At 53.2% G+C, this 13,662-nt stretch overlaps 1 protein-coding gene across 1 annotated transcript in view; it reads right to left on the bottom strand.

Moving 5' to 3' along the window:
- Positions 1-13,662, bottom strand: part of LOC146788628 (putative cation-transporting ATPase 13A4) — a 633,494-nt gene that overhangs the window by 125,364 nt on the left and 494,468 nt on the right. Inside the window, exon 17 of the mRNA XM_085635802.1 lies at positions 7,945-8,062. Within this exon, the coding sequence (XP_085491928.1) occupies positions 7,945-8,062 (118 nt within the window). The remainder of the gene's footprint in view (positions 1-7,944; positions 8,063-13,662) is intronic.

Below are 13,662 nucleotides of genomic sequence, written 5' to 3'. Positions count from 1 at the left end.
CTCAGACCCAAAGCCACAATCATAAGAGGTAAACAGGGGATAAATCTCATTGAGTAGAAACACCCAAGAGAGATTAAGCCAACTTGGCCTGTCGACGACATGACCTCATCACCCAACACCTTCACTGGCTCCCCGTCGAAAAAAGAATAACCTTCAAACTGCTCACATGCCTACAAAGCCCTCCATAACACCGGACCCCAATACTTCAACCTAAGAATCTCCTTCAACGCCTTCAGGAGAAACCTCCGCTCCACCAACCTAGCCCAAGCCATGGTCCCCCGCATCTACAGGGCCAGAGCGGTGGGAGGATCCTTCTCCTACATCGCGGCCAAGACCTGGAAAAAACTCCCCCTCTGCATCAGACGAAGCCCGACAACACCTATTCAGAAAGGATCCCAAGACCTGGCTCTTCGGTTGACCACGAAGCTGCTAGAACCCCCCGTCCCCCCCCCCACTCCCATCGCCTTTAGACCCTCACGGGGGAGTAGCTCGCTACAAAAACCCCTGATTGACTGGAACCTCGATGTGTCCACGCAGACAGGAGGCACAAAGGCCATCGGAGAGTCATATAGTTCACATCATTTTAGTGTTTTATTAAGCACCGCATCTCCTGTTTCAGACTGTTTGCCAGGAAATCCTACAAATTCCTTTACACTTTCAATACATACGGTCTTTTATATATTGCAATCTTTTACAATCCCTAATTTTCTGCCTTAGTCATAGCTCCATTGTGAGCATGTGGATGAAACATGGGTTAATCATTTTTGACATTTTAGTTTTATTTAGTACCACACATTCCCTCCCGCCATCTTCAATGTGTAATAAAACCTACAATAAAATATGGTTCCCACTTCAGGATGTGTAGTAAAGCCAATTTATGTGCAAGACACCAATGTATGAATGGAATCCAAGCATCTTGAGTTGAGGGCAGATAGACTGTTGTATCCGCTGCCCTCAGTAGGCTGCCTATGTTGACCCTCAATGGTTGTTGAAAGCCTGTCAAATTAGGGAGGGCTCTGATTCCGGTTGTCTGAACCCCATTCAGAGGACCAAGGGGCAAGCAGAGTTTACTGGACCCCCCCCCCCCCCCTCCCGGGCATTTTACTCCTGCTATCCCAGGGCCCGACCGACTATGGGTTCTGAGCAAATGGGCCAAGTGCCCCCTCAGCACTTGACTCTCCGTGGTAGTGCGGGTGGAGCAGTCCAAGGCTTCTCGGGGACAGGGAGGCACTGGGGGGTAAACACAGGCTCACAACTCAAAGTACGCGCCGGAGCGGTAAATGATTGTACAGTCAAATACTTGCTATTGTGATAAAAAGTATTTATCTATGACTACAAAGTAAAATACGACATTCACAAATAATACGCACAGTTCCCTGAGGTCAGGGCTCGATGTTTCATAGGCGGATCACTAAGACCCACTCTCTTCAAGCTAGCGATAGTGTTATTCCTCATTAACTAAAGGCGACATTCAGGTTGATCCCCACTAATAGCCAGAGTCTCAAGAGCCCCACACTCTGCATAAAAGTCAAGTGTTCCAGTGCCAAGGCACCGTATAGCAAGCAACGTCCCCCGAAATAGACAGGTCCTCAATCAGTCCCACACCAGCAGGATCAGAGTGACCGACGCCACTGAGCGTGCCCCCTCCATGGGTGCTGGAGCTGCAGCGGCGGCCTCTGTCAAGTCTTTCACACATGCGGCCCAGGCGGTCTACGCTCGGCTGTCCTCGAGTTCCTCACACACAGTCCTGCAGTGGCCGTGGGGGTTTTCGATGCTCCTCCAAGCTGGGTAAGTTCATTGGCTCTTCTCACTGGTAGTGAGAGGAAATGTGAGGGCCCTGGTACTCAGTCATAGCTCAGGCCCACTAGGGTCACCACGGTGGCCTCTCTCCTCCAATGATGTTTTTGATCAGGTCACACATCCTGCTTAGTCCAGGTGGTCCCCTCTGGCATATAAAAGCCACCATCTTTCCACTGCACGCTGACTCCGATCCCATTGGCACATTGATTCTCTTCACGGTGGCCCCAAATGGCACACGGAGTCACCAGATTACAACTGCACACCTTGGCTACAGCCCACACGGCACAGCATTATTCTGCAGAGTGGCCCCATCTGGCATACAGGGTCAATGATTTACTGCCATGCATGAGCTGCAGCCAGCTTGGCATGGCAATACTCTTCACAGCAGCCCCCTCTGGCATACGGGTTCGCTGACATCACACTGTACCCAGGCGATAACCTGTTCAGTGCAGCAACAATCACGGCTCACTTCATGGTAGCCCTCCTCTGGCATACGTGGGTCACGAACTTCCCCTACACACCTGCTTTAACCTGATTGATGCAGCAGCCGTCTCCTCAGACCTCGCCACAGGGATCCACTTTCCATATTTCCCCACTGGACCTCGCTCCCTCCAATGCTCTCCTCTTCCTCACTAGGCACGCAAGCTCGTGCTCCAGGCTCCAGGGCGGTTGGTCTGGATTCCCTGGGTGATGAATTCACCTAGCTGGGAGACCAGCAGGCATTGACCCCCAGTCCAGGTCACGGGCAGACGTCAACAGAGTATTTCCTTCCCACAGAGCCCAACTGGATGTTTATCCGATGACAATTTTTGGGGTTCAACCTTCCCCTTCGTATAGTTTATTTCCAGACACCAAATGTGATTTATAGAAGAGTTTGTGAAATTGTTGAGGTATGCTTGCTCTTAAAGTGCAAACTCCTCTGTTCACCTGGGTGCCAGCCTCTGTTCACCTGGGTGCCAGCCTCTGTTCACCTGGGTGCTAGCCTCTGTTCACCTGGGTGCTAGCCTCTGTTCACCTGGGTGCCAGCCTCTGTTCACCTGGGTGCCAGCCTCTGTTCACATGGGTGCCAGCCTCTGTTCACCTGGGTGCCAGCCTCTGTTCACCTGGGTGCCAGCCTCTGTTCACCTGGGTGCCAGCCTCTGTTCACCTGGGTGCCAGCCTCTGTTCACCTGGGTGCCAGCCTCTGTTCACCTGGGTGCCAGCCTCTGTTCACCTGGGTGCCAGCCTCTGTTCACCTGGTTGCCAGCCTCTGTTCACCTGGGTGCCAGCCTCTGTTCACCTGGGTGCCAGCCTCTGTTCACCTGGGTGCCAGCCTCTGTTCACCTGGGTGCCAGCCTCTGTTCACCTGGGTGCCAGCCTCTGTTCACCTGGGTGCCAGCCTCTGTTCACCTGGGTGCCAGCCTCTGTTCACCTGGGTGCTAGCCTCTGTTCACCTGGGTGCTAGCCTCTGTTCACCTGGGTGCCAGCCTCTGTTCACCTGGGTGCCAGCCTCTGTTCACCTGGGTGCCAGCCTCTGTTCACCTGGGTGCCAGCCTCTGTTCACCTGGGTGCCAGCCTCTGTTCACCTGGGTGCCAGCCTCTGTTCACCTGGGTGCCAGCCTCTGTTCACCTGGGTGCCAGCCTCTGTTCACCTGGGTGCCAGCCTCTGTTCACCTGGGTGCTAGCCTCTGTTCACCTGGGTGCCAGCCTCTGTTCACCTGGGTGCCAGCCTCTGTTCACCTGGGTGCCAGCCTCTGTTCACCTGGGTGCTAGCCTCTCTTCACCTGGGTGCTAGCCTCTGTTCACCTGGGTGCTAGCCTCTGTTCACCTGGGTGCTAGCCTCTGTTCACCTGGGTGCTAGCCTCTGTTCACCTGGGTGCTAGCCTCTGTTCACCTGGGTGCTAGCCTCTGTTCACCTGGGTGCCAGCCTCTGTTCACCTGGGTGCCAGCCTCTGTTCACCTGGGTGCCAGCCTCTGTTCACCTGGGTGCTAGCCTCTGTTCACCTGGGTGCTAGCCTCTGTTCACCTGGGTGCTAGCCTCTGTTCACCTGGGTGCTAGCCTCTGTTCACCTGGGTGCTAGCGTCACCTGGGTGCTAGCCTCTGTTCACCTGGGTGCTAGCCTCTGTTCACCTGGGTGCTAGCCTCTGTTCACCTGGGTGCTAGCCTCTGTTCACCTGGGTGCTAGCCTCTGTTCACCTGGGTGCCAGCCTCTGTTCACCTGGGTGCCAGCCTCTGTTCACCTGGGTGCCAGCCTCTGTTCACCTGGGTGCTAGCCTCTGTTCACCTGGGTGCTAGCCTCTGTTCACCTGGGTGCTAGCGTCACCTGGGTGCTAGCCTCTGTTCACCTGGGTGCTAGCCTCTGTTCACCTGGGTGCTAGCCTCTGTTCACCTGGGTGCTAGCCTCTGTTCACCTGGGTGCTAGCCTCTGTTCACCTGGGTGCTAGCCTCTGTTCACCTGGGTGCCAGCCTCTGTTCACCTGGGTGCTAGCCACAGTAATATGTCTATTAAAAGGTTAGCCCAGTGCCCCAGTCGTACATTTTGTGATCCTCTTATTAGCCCCATCTTCTTCCATAGGTGTACCTGGGCACCTTCCAAGTGACCTCTCTGAATCAAAGAGCTCCCTTTGAAGTGTACTGAGGAGCCTGGCTCTCCCGTGTGGGTGCCACCCATTGTACAGGAACGCAGCAATACACAGATCTGTCTGGGGGGGGTGGGGGGGGATTCCTCTACCTCCTCGCATTCCTCCAGGCAGCTCTGGGTCACTAAAATGGAACCCAGAAACTCCCATGTATTGTACCAATCACAGGCACACCTTCATGCCCTCCACAGTACTCTCTCTTTTATGAACTGTACCAGTCACACGCACTCATACACACAGCACATGCATAAACTACAAGGGTGCTGCACAGCACTGAGTAATCCCTGTATTGTATCATTCACAGACAGACATACATGGATACCACACATGCACTGTGCAGCACTACACACAAAATTGATGTAGGCCAATGGTACGTTAAGCACACAGCAGCAGGACTTCACATGAGTGAGCCTGTAACCTCGCTCCAGTGAAACAGGGTAAAGAGGTCATGTTCACTACTACTGATCGCCACATGGTATGCTACCACCACCACGATTGTGCTGCCCAACGCCTGGTGAAGGCCATAACCTTTCACCATCATGAGGGTAGCACTTTGGGCAACCTCCCGGTCCAACTAGACCCAATCCGTGGAAGAGGCCTATTGTCATGGCACACACGCATGATCTGTGTTCACCCATGTTAGAAATGAGGGGGCTCTGGTTGATGCAGGTGTGTACCCACAACAAGCAGGGACCCTTTACTTCTTGTCAGGGCAAAGGATGACTCCCCAGAATAACCCCTGCTCACCCTCTAGGTGCGTGGCGCGAGCAGTCTAGGCTAAGTCTCAGGCGTACACGGTTAAGCAAGTGCAATTACACATACAGTAAACCCCTTGCATGCACCACAAACGGACACCAATCAGGTAGTATATAAAAATAAGCTTTTATGTAGTTTCAGCAGCGTCAAATACAAGGCCCAGTAACGTTGAACTGATGGGGCCACAACTCTTGGAAATACGGTAAAGTTCTCTTTGTTACGGAAAGTTCTTTAGGCGGGCACAAGGTAACTGTAGGCCTCAGCGCACTCCGTGCTGAAGCGGCGACCGGGAAGCACACGGCAGATGACAGGGAAATCAGAACGTTGCGGACCCTGGATCCGATGCGAGCTCGCGGTCAAGTTCGTAAGTACAGTACCTTGTTTCTTGACGCAAAGGCAGGTGCAGGATTCCAGCGGCTCTTCGACAGAAGGGCGAGGCGGCATCCGAGGCTCCCACACTTCACGATGGGGGTCTGATCTTCAGGCTCATGACAAGAGCGGGTGTTGCAGGTGGCGGGTGAACAAAGCGGGGCAGCCGGGCACGCAGAGTACGTCCGGGCCGTCCGAGGCTTGGAGATGCTCACAACGCCGATTCCGGCGGGAGGGTGAAGGTGCGCAGCGAGCCTCCAGCGAGCGAGGTGACAGGGGCAGCCCAGCACAGCGTAGGGGGAGCGGCTCCGATCGAGCGAGGCTCTTCCCAAGGCGGGGCGGCTAAGCAGTCCTGGTCACGGCTCAGGGAGGGACTGGGGCACGAGGGTCACAGCTCCGGCGAGGGAAAGGACACCACAGTCCAGCGGCAGGCGAGTGAAGATCGGGTAGAGCCCAATGGTCCTGGGGCTCAGTTCAGGGGGCAAGCTCAGTTCCAAGCCCTTGGAGATCGTTTTGGAAAAGCACAAGTCTTGAAAGTAAAAATAAAGCAAAGTCTTCAGCAACAGTTTCTCTCCTCTCCTTTGGCAGCAAGGTCACCACTGCAGGCCAATCCCCCAGGATAGGGACAGTCTTCCTCCTACAGCTTTCCCGGTGCCTCCTCCTCAGGCAGAGATTCTTCTTGGTCAAAAGCGGATCTAGTTTCTTAGGAGCAGGGCTCCTACATTTATACAGCAAATCTTTTGTTCTCCCAGGCCAGGGGGGCCCTTGCCTAGTCCAGTCCGGTTTCTGAGCACTTTGTTTACGCGATGCAGGCTTCTTCTTTCAGAGTGCAGGGCAGAGTCCTCAGACGCTCCACAGGGGGCGGAGCCGGCATTGAGGTGGCAGAGCACTGTCCTATTCAGAGCCTAGGAGCACTCCTCCCACCCATCTACCTGTCGATCATCCTATTCACCACCAGGCTACCTAGCCCTGCCCATCTGGGTTCCCCCAGCCCTGTCACTCACACCAGCCAGACATCAGATACACATCACGCAGAGGCGGGCTGAAATGTTTAGGCAAGCAAAGGCCAGCTTTCTAAAAGCGGCATTTGCAAACCCGGAATATTAAAATAAACCTTGCGAAAAGATGTAGTTTATTATTCCGTGTTCAGGCATACTAAACTCGATCTCCTACCATGTTCCCTGGGTCGGTTAGGATCATAGGGTGTAATAATCCAGGCCGCCCATACTGGCCTATGAGAACAGGGTAGCCTTGCAGTAGTGAACAACAAGATGGCGGTAATTCACTACTAGGACATGCCACGCATCTAGGCTTGTCCTACCTTAGGCTCACAACGCACCCTGCCCGTGGGCCTACCAGAGGGGTGACTAACATGAAGTTAAGGGAAGGTTTTAGGGACCGGCAAGTGTGGGCACTTGCCAGTCAGCATGTCAGTACCAGACTGCACGCAGGTTCTGCGATGGCAGACCTCAGACGTATTTTACCGGCCGCTTCTGTGGGTGGCACAACCCGTGCTGCAAGCCCACCAGCGGTGTTTGCATTTACATGCCCTGGCGCTCCTGGCGCACTTTACTGGGGTCTGATAGTAAATAAAACAATCCAATCATGGAATCCAACCAACATATACAATTTACAAGGGAGCACTCGCACCGCGACACTGGTTGGCAGTGGCACCGCGCGCTGAGCGGCCAACACCATAAAAACACATGAGGCACAGCGACAAAAAGAGGAAGGGAGACTCACACCAAGGTGCCAGGTCTAACAACCCATGACTACAAAAATCAGCACTAGGGATCCAGACATTATTACAGGTGGGCACTTCGGGCAGGAGTGCACGTCCATCCCAAAGCAAGGGGCTATTCCATCCAAACACTGGTGATGGTCTTTTCTAATGGAGCCCAAAAAGTGAATAATTAGTGATAAACTCTTTTCAATCTCACTGGAGAAAGACGGCACCAGTGTCTTTGTGGAGAGGTGTGGCTCACTGGTTAGAGGCGGCAGATCCAGAAGCAGAGAATCGGCCAGGGACCAGGGTTCAATTCCCGACGCGGCAGGGTCGTGGACCAGGGTCAAAACGTACTCGATAATTCTCGCCTCGGTACCTACTCTAACCAGGAACACACTCGGCAACTCTGGGCATTAGCTTGCCTTATCTCCACAACGGCCCCCCCACATTCGCTGGGGATGCCTGGTTTCACCTTGGAGATACCCTGGAGGGACCATCTCACAGGGATAGCCAGGACGGGTTCCCCAGCGGTCTACAGCGCCAGGACGCCTCAGGGCAGCAGTGCGCTTTACAAGACACATACATTTACATTTACACATTGTGAAAACACCATTCTGAATTGGCAACACAGTGGAGAACGTACGTGGTCCAAATATTGGCAAATTTCACTGTACCTCTTCAAATTTGCAAGTTGAGAGCGATGCCTCGTCTCCAGGGTTTTACAGGCCAGCCCAATCACACGGAATCCTTGCATGGTGTAGTGCTGGAGTTCACTCAAGAAGTTGCCTGGCACTGTTGAGAAAGAAGCATAGAACATCAGTGTCGGTGACTCGTGCTAAAGTGAAACGAGTGCAGCAGCATTCTACTGCAGACTGACATCAAGAGCTGTACACGACTCTTTGTTCATATTTGTCATAATCCATAGGTCAAAGCATACATTGAATCACCTCCCATCCTGATGGACCTCCACCGGCTCCCCTTGCCAGTCCGCACCATCTTCAAAAGCAGCTGCATTATTTACCAGTCATCACGGCCAGCACCCCCACTTGTCTAGGAGACAAGCTCACCATCTCTGGTGGCTCTCACACTCCTGCAGCCAGGACACCATCAGACTGCAGGCTTCCCATCAATGCCCCCAGGATCTCAGACATCCCCGTCTCCATCAGGACCTCACAATGCTGCTCCGATCTAGGAAAGACTCGGCTCTTTACAGAGCACAGCGTCACAGTGCATTGACCATCCACAACCAGCTTCTTGTTCTTTCACTAGCTGACTTTATGCTGGTCTTCAATCATGTCCAGGTCACCACTGCGATTTCTCTATATTCGCACTATAGAAATACACACTTGTAAATAACTATATGATGAAATACTGCCCATAGCTGGCATTAGTAGAGGGCACATGTGCCACTGGTGTGGCCTTGCAGTACCATGAGCTATCAGGATGGTGGTGTCTGCATCGATCTGTGGTCCCTGCAGACCAGAGCCTCATAAGGGGTGTGTAGTCTCACCGCCTTGATATCTTGGTCATACAGGGTTCTTGTTGATGTCTTCCAAGTCTCCCTGACCTCTTGTTGGTGTTTCTCGCTCCAGGTGTCCATGTTCTCATCCCCCTGTTTCTGAGTCTTCCTTTACCATTGCGTTCACCTCCCTGTCACAACACCATAGTCTCCTGGGCCTGTGTCTCGGAGACCTTGTTCCGTTTACTCATGTTTATTTCTTCGGTCAGTTGTCTAGGATTTGGGAGATGGAAACCTGCAGGCCCTTTCCACCTTCACACATCGACACACAAAGGTTGCGGACAGGAAAGTCCAGGTTGGCATCTTGGAGGTGATGGAATGCCAGAGCACAGTGATTGGCTGTTAATAAGTACTCTAGTATTTCAGAATGTAGGTCGCATCCTGGTTACTCTCACTTTGTGTTGACTTAGGTTTGGAAATACAAAAAGATGCCGCTGCCACTGGTTCAGTGCCTGGTATTGCACATTTGCTGTGGCTTTCCACTTCACTCTAGTGCATCTCTGGCCCTTGCATTCCCTTGCATACCTCTTAGTTAACCCTTCTCTTCCTTCCTTTGAGACCTTCACTCAGGGTTAATTGTTGGGTGCTGGATCTGTCTCCTCCTCTGCAGGTCTTGTAACCCTACATCCTCTGCTCTCCCACCTGGAGGATAGTATTGTTTGCTTGGTTTTCCTCCAATGTATTGAATGTGTGCTATTTTAGGAGTATGGGGGGTTTCTGTTCAAAGGTCTAAAGTTAGCCGTCAAACAGCTCTTCCCCAGTAGACTTCCAACATACATGACCCATGTGAGAAGGTGGCCTGATATATGCTGTCCACTAGTTCTAGTGGGCACCTTGTATCAATCCAAACAACCCCTTATGGTGAATGGTTAAAGACAACCTTTAATGAAAGCTATCCTAGTGGTAGCTATGGAGAGCAGCCTTCAAGCTAAGTCTTGAAGGAATGTAAAGCAGCTTGTTTTACCAGTCTATAATCTCTTGAATGATCAAATGAAAGGACAATCACACCAGGTATATATTTAAAATATATGTATTTAGGTTAACACACACCCCTCTAGTCTCATTATGAGACTGGAGTTCGAAGTACTTAGTTTACAAGTGAGCTATCATCAGTAATAGCACAAATACAGGTTTGGGCCCTAGGGGCGTACCAAACCATATACCAAAAAAGTGATATAAGAACCACGACTGAACTAGGCACCTGGCCTAGAGCCTGTAGAATCGCTGAGACCCCAAGGAACCACCCATGGTAGTGACACAGGAGACCCACGGGGACTGTATGCAGAGTGAGAACACAACCGCGGGTTCCCGTTATATTCTATGGGCAATGTCGCGGTTGGAAATTTAGAGATTAGGGACTCTTAGAATCGAGTCAGGGCCAAACCCTTTTGGACTTAAGTTCTAGAGCCAGCACCCACAGGAGCACCGGAGTACTTGAGTTACCTCACCCAGGGAAGCCGGGCGCATAGGTGTCTTTTGGTGTCGGGTCGCGTCGTCGATTGCAATGGAAGCCTGCAAAGAAGTTCTGCTGCTGTGAAGAGGAGAAGTGTCCGAAGAGATCCAAGCCTGGATCTGGGATGGAAGGAACCTGAAAGCAGAGGGGACAGAGTCTGGGTCACTTGCCAGTGACCGAGGGCAGGATGGACCAATGCCCACAGATGTCGGGTGCTTCAGGTGAGTTCATGGGTGTCTTGACTCTTCAGCCACAAGATCCAGGAGGCATCGACGAAGTCCACGAGCCAGATTCGAGCTGTCCCACAAAGTCTGTCAAGTGCTGCGGTGTCGGCGACCAGAATGGACCCAACAAGCCTTCGCAACAGCAAGTCACTGGAATTCAGAGAAAGGACTGCGGTGCAGACCAGCAAGGTCTGAGGGACTCACCCAGCAAGGGTAAGTCAGGGCACGTCTGGAGCAACCAGGAAAGCCCAAGTAGAAGAGGAGTTGCCTTCATGGGGACCTGCTAGCCAATGGGCTAGTGATCGCAAAGGAGCCTCGAGCGGTCGCACTTGAAACTGGCCCACGTGTCACTCGTGGAGTGGAGGCCAGCAATCTTCAGTGCAGGAGGTGCTCAAGGCTGGGGCTACTCGGAGCCCAAAGCACAACTTCGAGGAAGACCAGGAAGATGCTGTTGCTGCAAAAGATCACGGTGTCCAGGGGTCACGGTTCCACGTCAACCACAGGCCTCAGCTTTGCTGTGGACTCAGGGTAGCCTCGGGGAAGTCTGGAAATCCACCTCTGGTGATGCAAAGACTTCGGCGTCTGGCGGGAGCTTCAGCGATGCAGACTGGTCAGTTGCTTCTTTGGTGCCTGACAAGCAGGGGAGTCACTCCTTGACCCCAAGGTAGATTTCTTCAGAGTCTTCGAAGCAAAGTAGAACATTGAAGGTCCAGTATATATGATGCAGAGTTTCGTCCAGGGTAATCTAAAGTCCTGGGGACTGGATTCCTATACTTATACTAAGTTTAGGGGATGGACTAACTCTAAGGCCCCACCTAAGGATGGGTTTGGAAAAAGGGGTGGTTACACCCATTTCCTTTGTCCAGTTTCGCGCCAGAGCAGGGGCAGGTAGTCCCTGCAACCGGTTTGAACTGGACTATGCACAGGGACACCAAATGTGCCCCCAGTGCAGGACTTCAAAGCACCAGCGAGTGCTCCCGACCAGCCCCTGCCAGAGTTTCGGTCAGCAGCAGGGGGCTAGACCCGTGTCTGTGGCAGAGGCATCCATTTTGTGATGCCAGGGCTCAGGAAAGTCCTACCGGGTTTGACCAGTGTGAACATGTCTCTCCCTCCAGAAGGGTGGAATGCTACCCCCACCGCCAGAACTGGTGTGGGGGTAGTATTCCAAAGCATTTAACAAACACAACATGTTATGATGCAGCCATTCCAAAGTTAGCATTTACCACGAGGTTATAATGCACTTAAGAGTATATGGTATGGCTGTATCACAGAACAGCCATAAGGAAGTATTTCCAAAAGCTGCAGAGGGGCTCAGCTCATGCTTGGGCACCCTCTCACACAAAACCAAGCACTCTGCCTTCAGGATTGTCAAGGCCTGCCATAGGAGTGACTTATAGGTTTATATGTGTCTGTATATATATGTGGATAATTGGTAGCCTATACCACTGTAAGGGGTGCAAGCACACCCTTACCCAGGCTGCAGTAGCAGACCTTTGGTGCCATTTTGGAGTGCTTCCCAGGGGTGGCACAATACATGCGTCAGCCCCTGGTAGGCCTCTGAGGTACCTATGCCCTAGGTACATAGTAGACTATATACTAGGGGCTTATAAGGCACTCCAGAATCCAATTAGATATGTACCTAATGTACATGGAAACCATTTTAGAGTAAGCAGCTAGGCTTTGGTCCTGATTAGCAGGGCCACAGCCAGACTAAGGTCGAAAAACAGTGAAACACCAGCAAAAAGTGGGGGTACCCATGTGAAGCAGATCCTACTCTCCTACAACCCCCTCCATCTTGGACCAGAATCAATCAATCAATCATAACATTTGTAAAGCGCACTACTTACCCGTGAGGGTCTCAGGGCGCTGGGGGTGGGGAGCGGCTACTGCTCAAAAAGCCAGGTCTTGATGAGTCTTCTGAAGGTCAGCAGGTCTTGGGTCTGCCGTAGGTGGATGGGGAGAGTGTTCCAGGTCTTGGCGGCGAGGTGGGAGTACGATCTACCGTCGGAGGTCGCTCTTCCGATGCGGGGGACTGCAGCGAGGTCGGCGGAGCGAAGCTGCCGGGTGGGGGTGTAGAAGCGGAGTCATTTGTTGAGGTACGCTGGCCCGGTGTTGTGGAGTGCCTTGTGTGCGTGGGTGAGGAGTTTGAAGGTTATCCTCTTGTCGGCGGGCAGCCAGTGCCGGTCTCTCAGGTGGGGTGTGATGTGGCTGCGGCGAGGGATGTTGAGGATCAGGCGTGCCGAGGCTTTCTGAATGCGTTTCAGTCTTTTCAGGAGTTTGGCCGAGGCTCCTGCGTAGAGGGTGTTTCCGTAGTCCAACCTGCTGCTGATGAGGGCCTGGGTGACCGTTCTTCTCGTTTCGGTGGGGATCCACTTGTAGATCTTGCGGAGCATGCGGAGGGTGTTGAAGCAGGAGGAAGAGACGGCGTTGACTTGCTTTGTCATGGAGAGGGTGGAGTCGAGGATGACCCCTAGGTTGTGTACATGGTCGTTGGGTGTTGGAGCTGTTCCCAGTGCGGTCGGCCACCAGGAGTCGTCCCAGGCCGAGGGGGTGGATCTGAGGATGAGGACCTCCGTCTTGTCTGAGTTCAGCTTCAGTCGGCTGTTCTTCATCCACTCGGCAACGGCTTTCATTCCTTCGTGGAGGTTGGTTTTTGCGGTGTGGGGGTCCTTGGCGAGGGAGAGGAACAGCTGGGTGTCATCGGTGTAGGAGATTATGTTGAGGTCGTGCAGTCGGGCGACATGGGCGAGCGGTGCCATGTAGATGTTAAACAGCGTTGGGCTGAGGGATGAGCCCTGGGGTACGCCACAAATGATCTTGGTGGCTTCGGAGCGGAAGGGGGGGGGGGGGGAAAGAGTCGGACGCTCTGTGTTCTGTCGGAGAGGAAGGAGGTGGCCCAGTCCAGGGCCTTCTCTTGGATCCCGGCGTCGTGGAGGCGTGTGCGTAGTGTGCGGTGGCAGATCGTGTAGAAGGCGGCTGACAGGTCCAGGAGGATGAGGGCCGCGGTTTCTCCGTTATCTAGCAGGGTCCTAGTGTCATCGGAGGCGGCGATGAGGGCATTTTTGGTGCTGTGGTTGCTGCGGAACCAAGACTGGGACGAGTCCAGGATGCTGTTCTCCTTGAGGAAGCTGGTCAGTTGTTTGTTGACGGCCTTTTCGATGATCTTCGCCGCGAACAGGAGCAGGAAGATGGGCCA

Source organism: Triturus cristatus, chromosome 11 (assembly GCF_964204655.1).
Source record: "Triturus cristatus chromosome 11, aTriCri1.1, whole genome shotgun sequence".
In the NCBI taxonomy this organism is placed as follows: Eukaryota; Metazoa; Chordata; class Amphibia; order Caudata; family Salamandridae; genus Triturus; species Triturus cristatus.
Note: the sequence above shows the minus strand (reverse complement) of the source record. Positions and strands in the feature narration are given on the sequence as shown.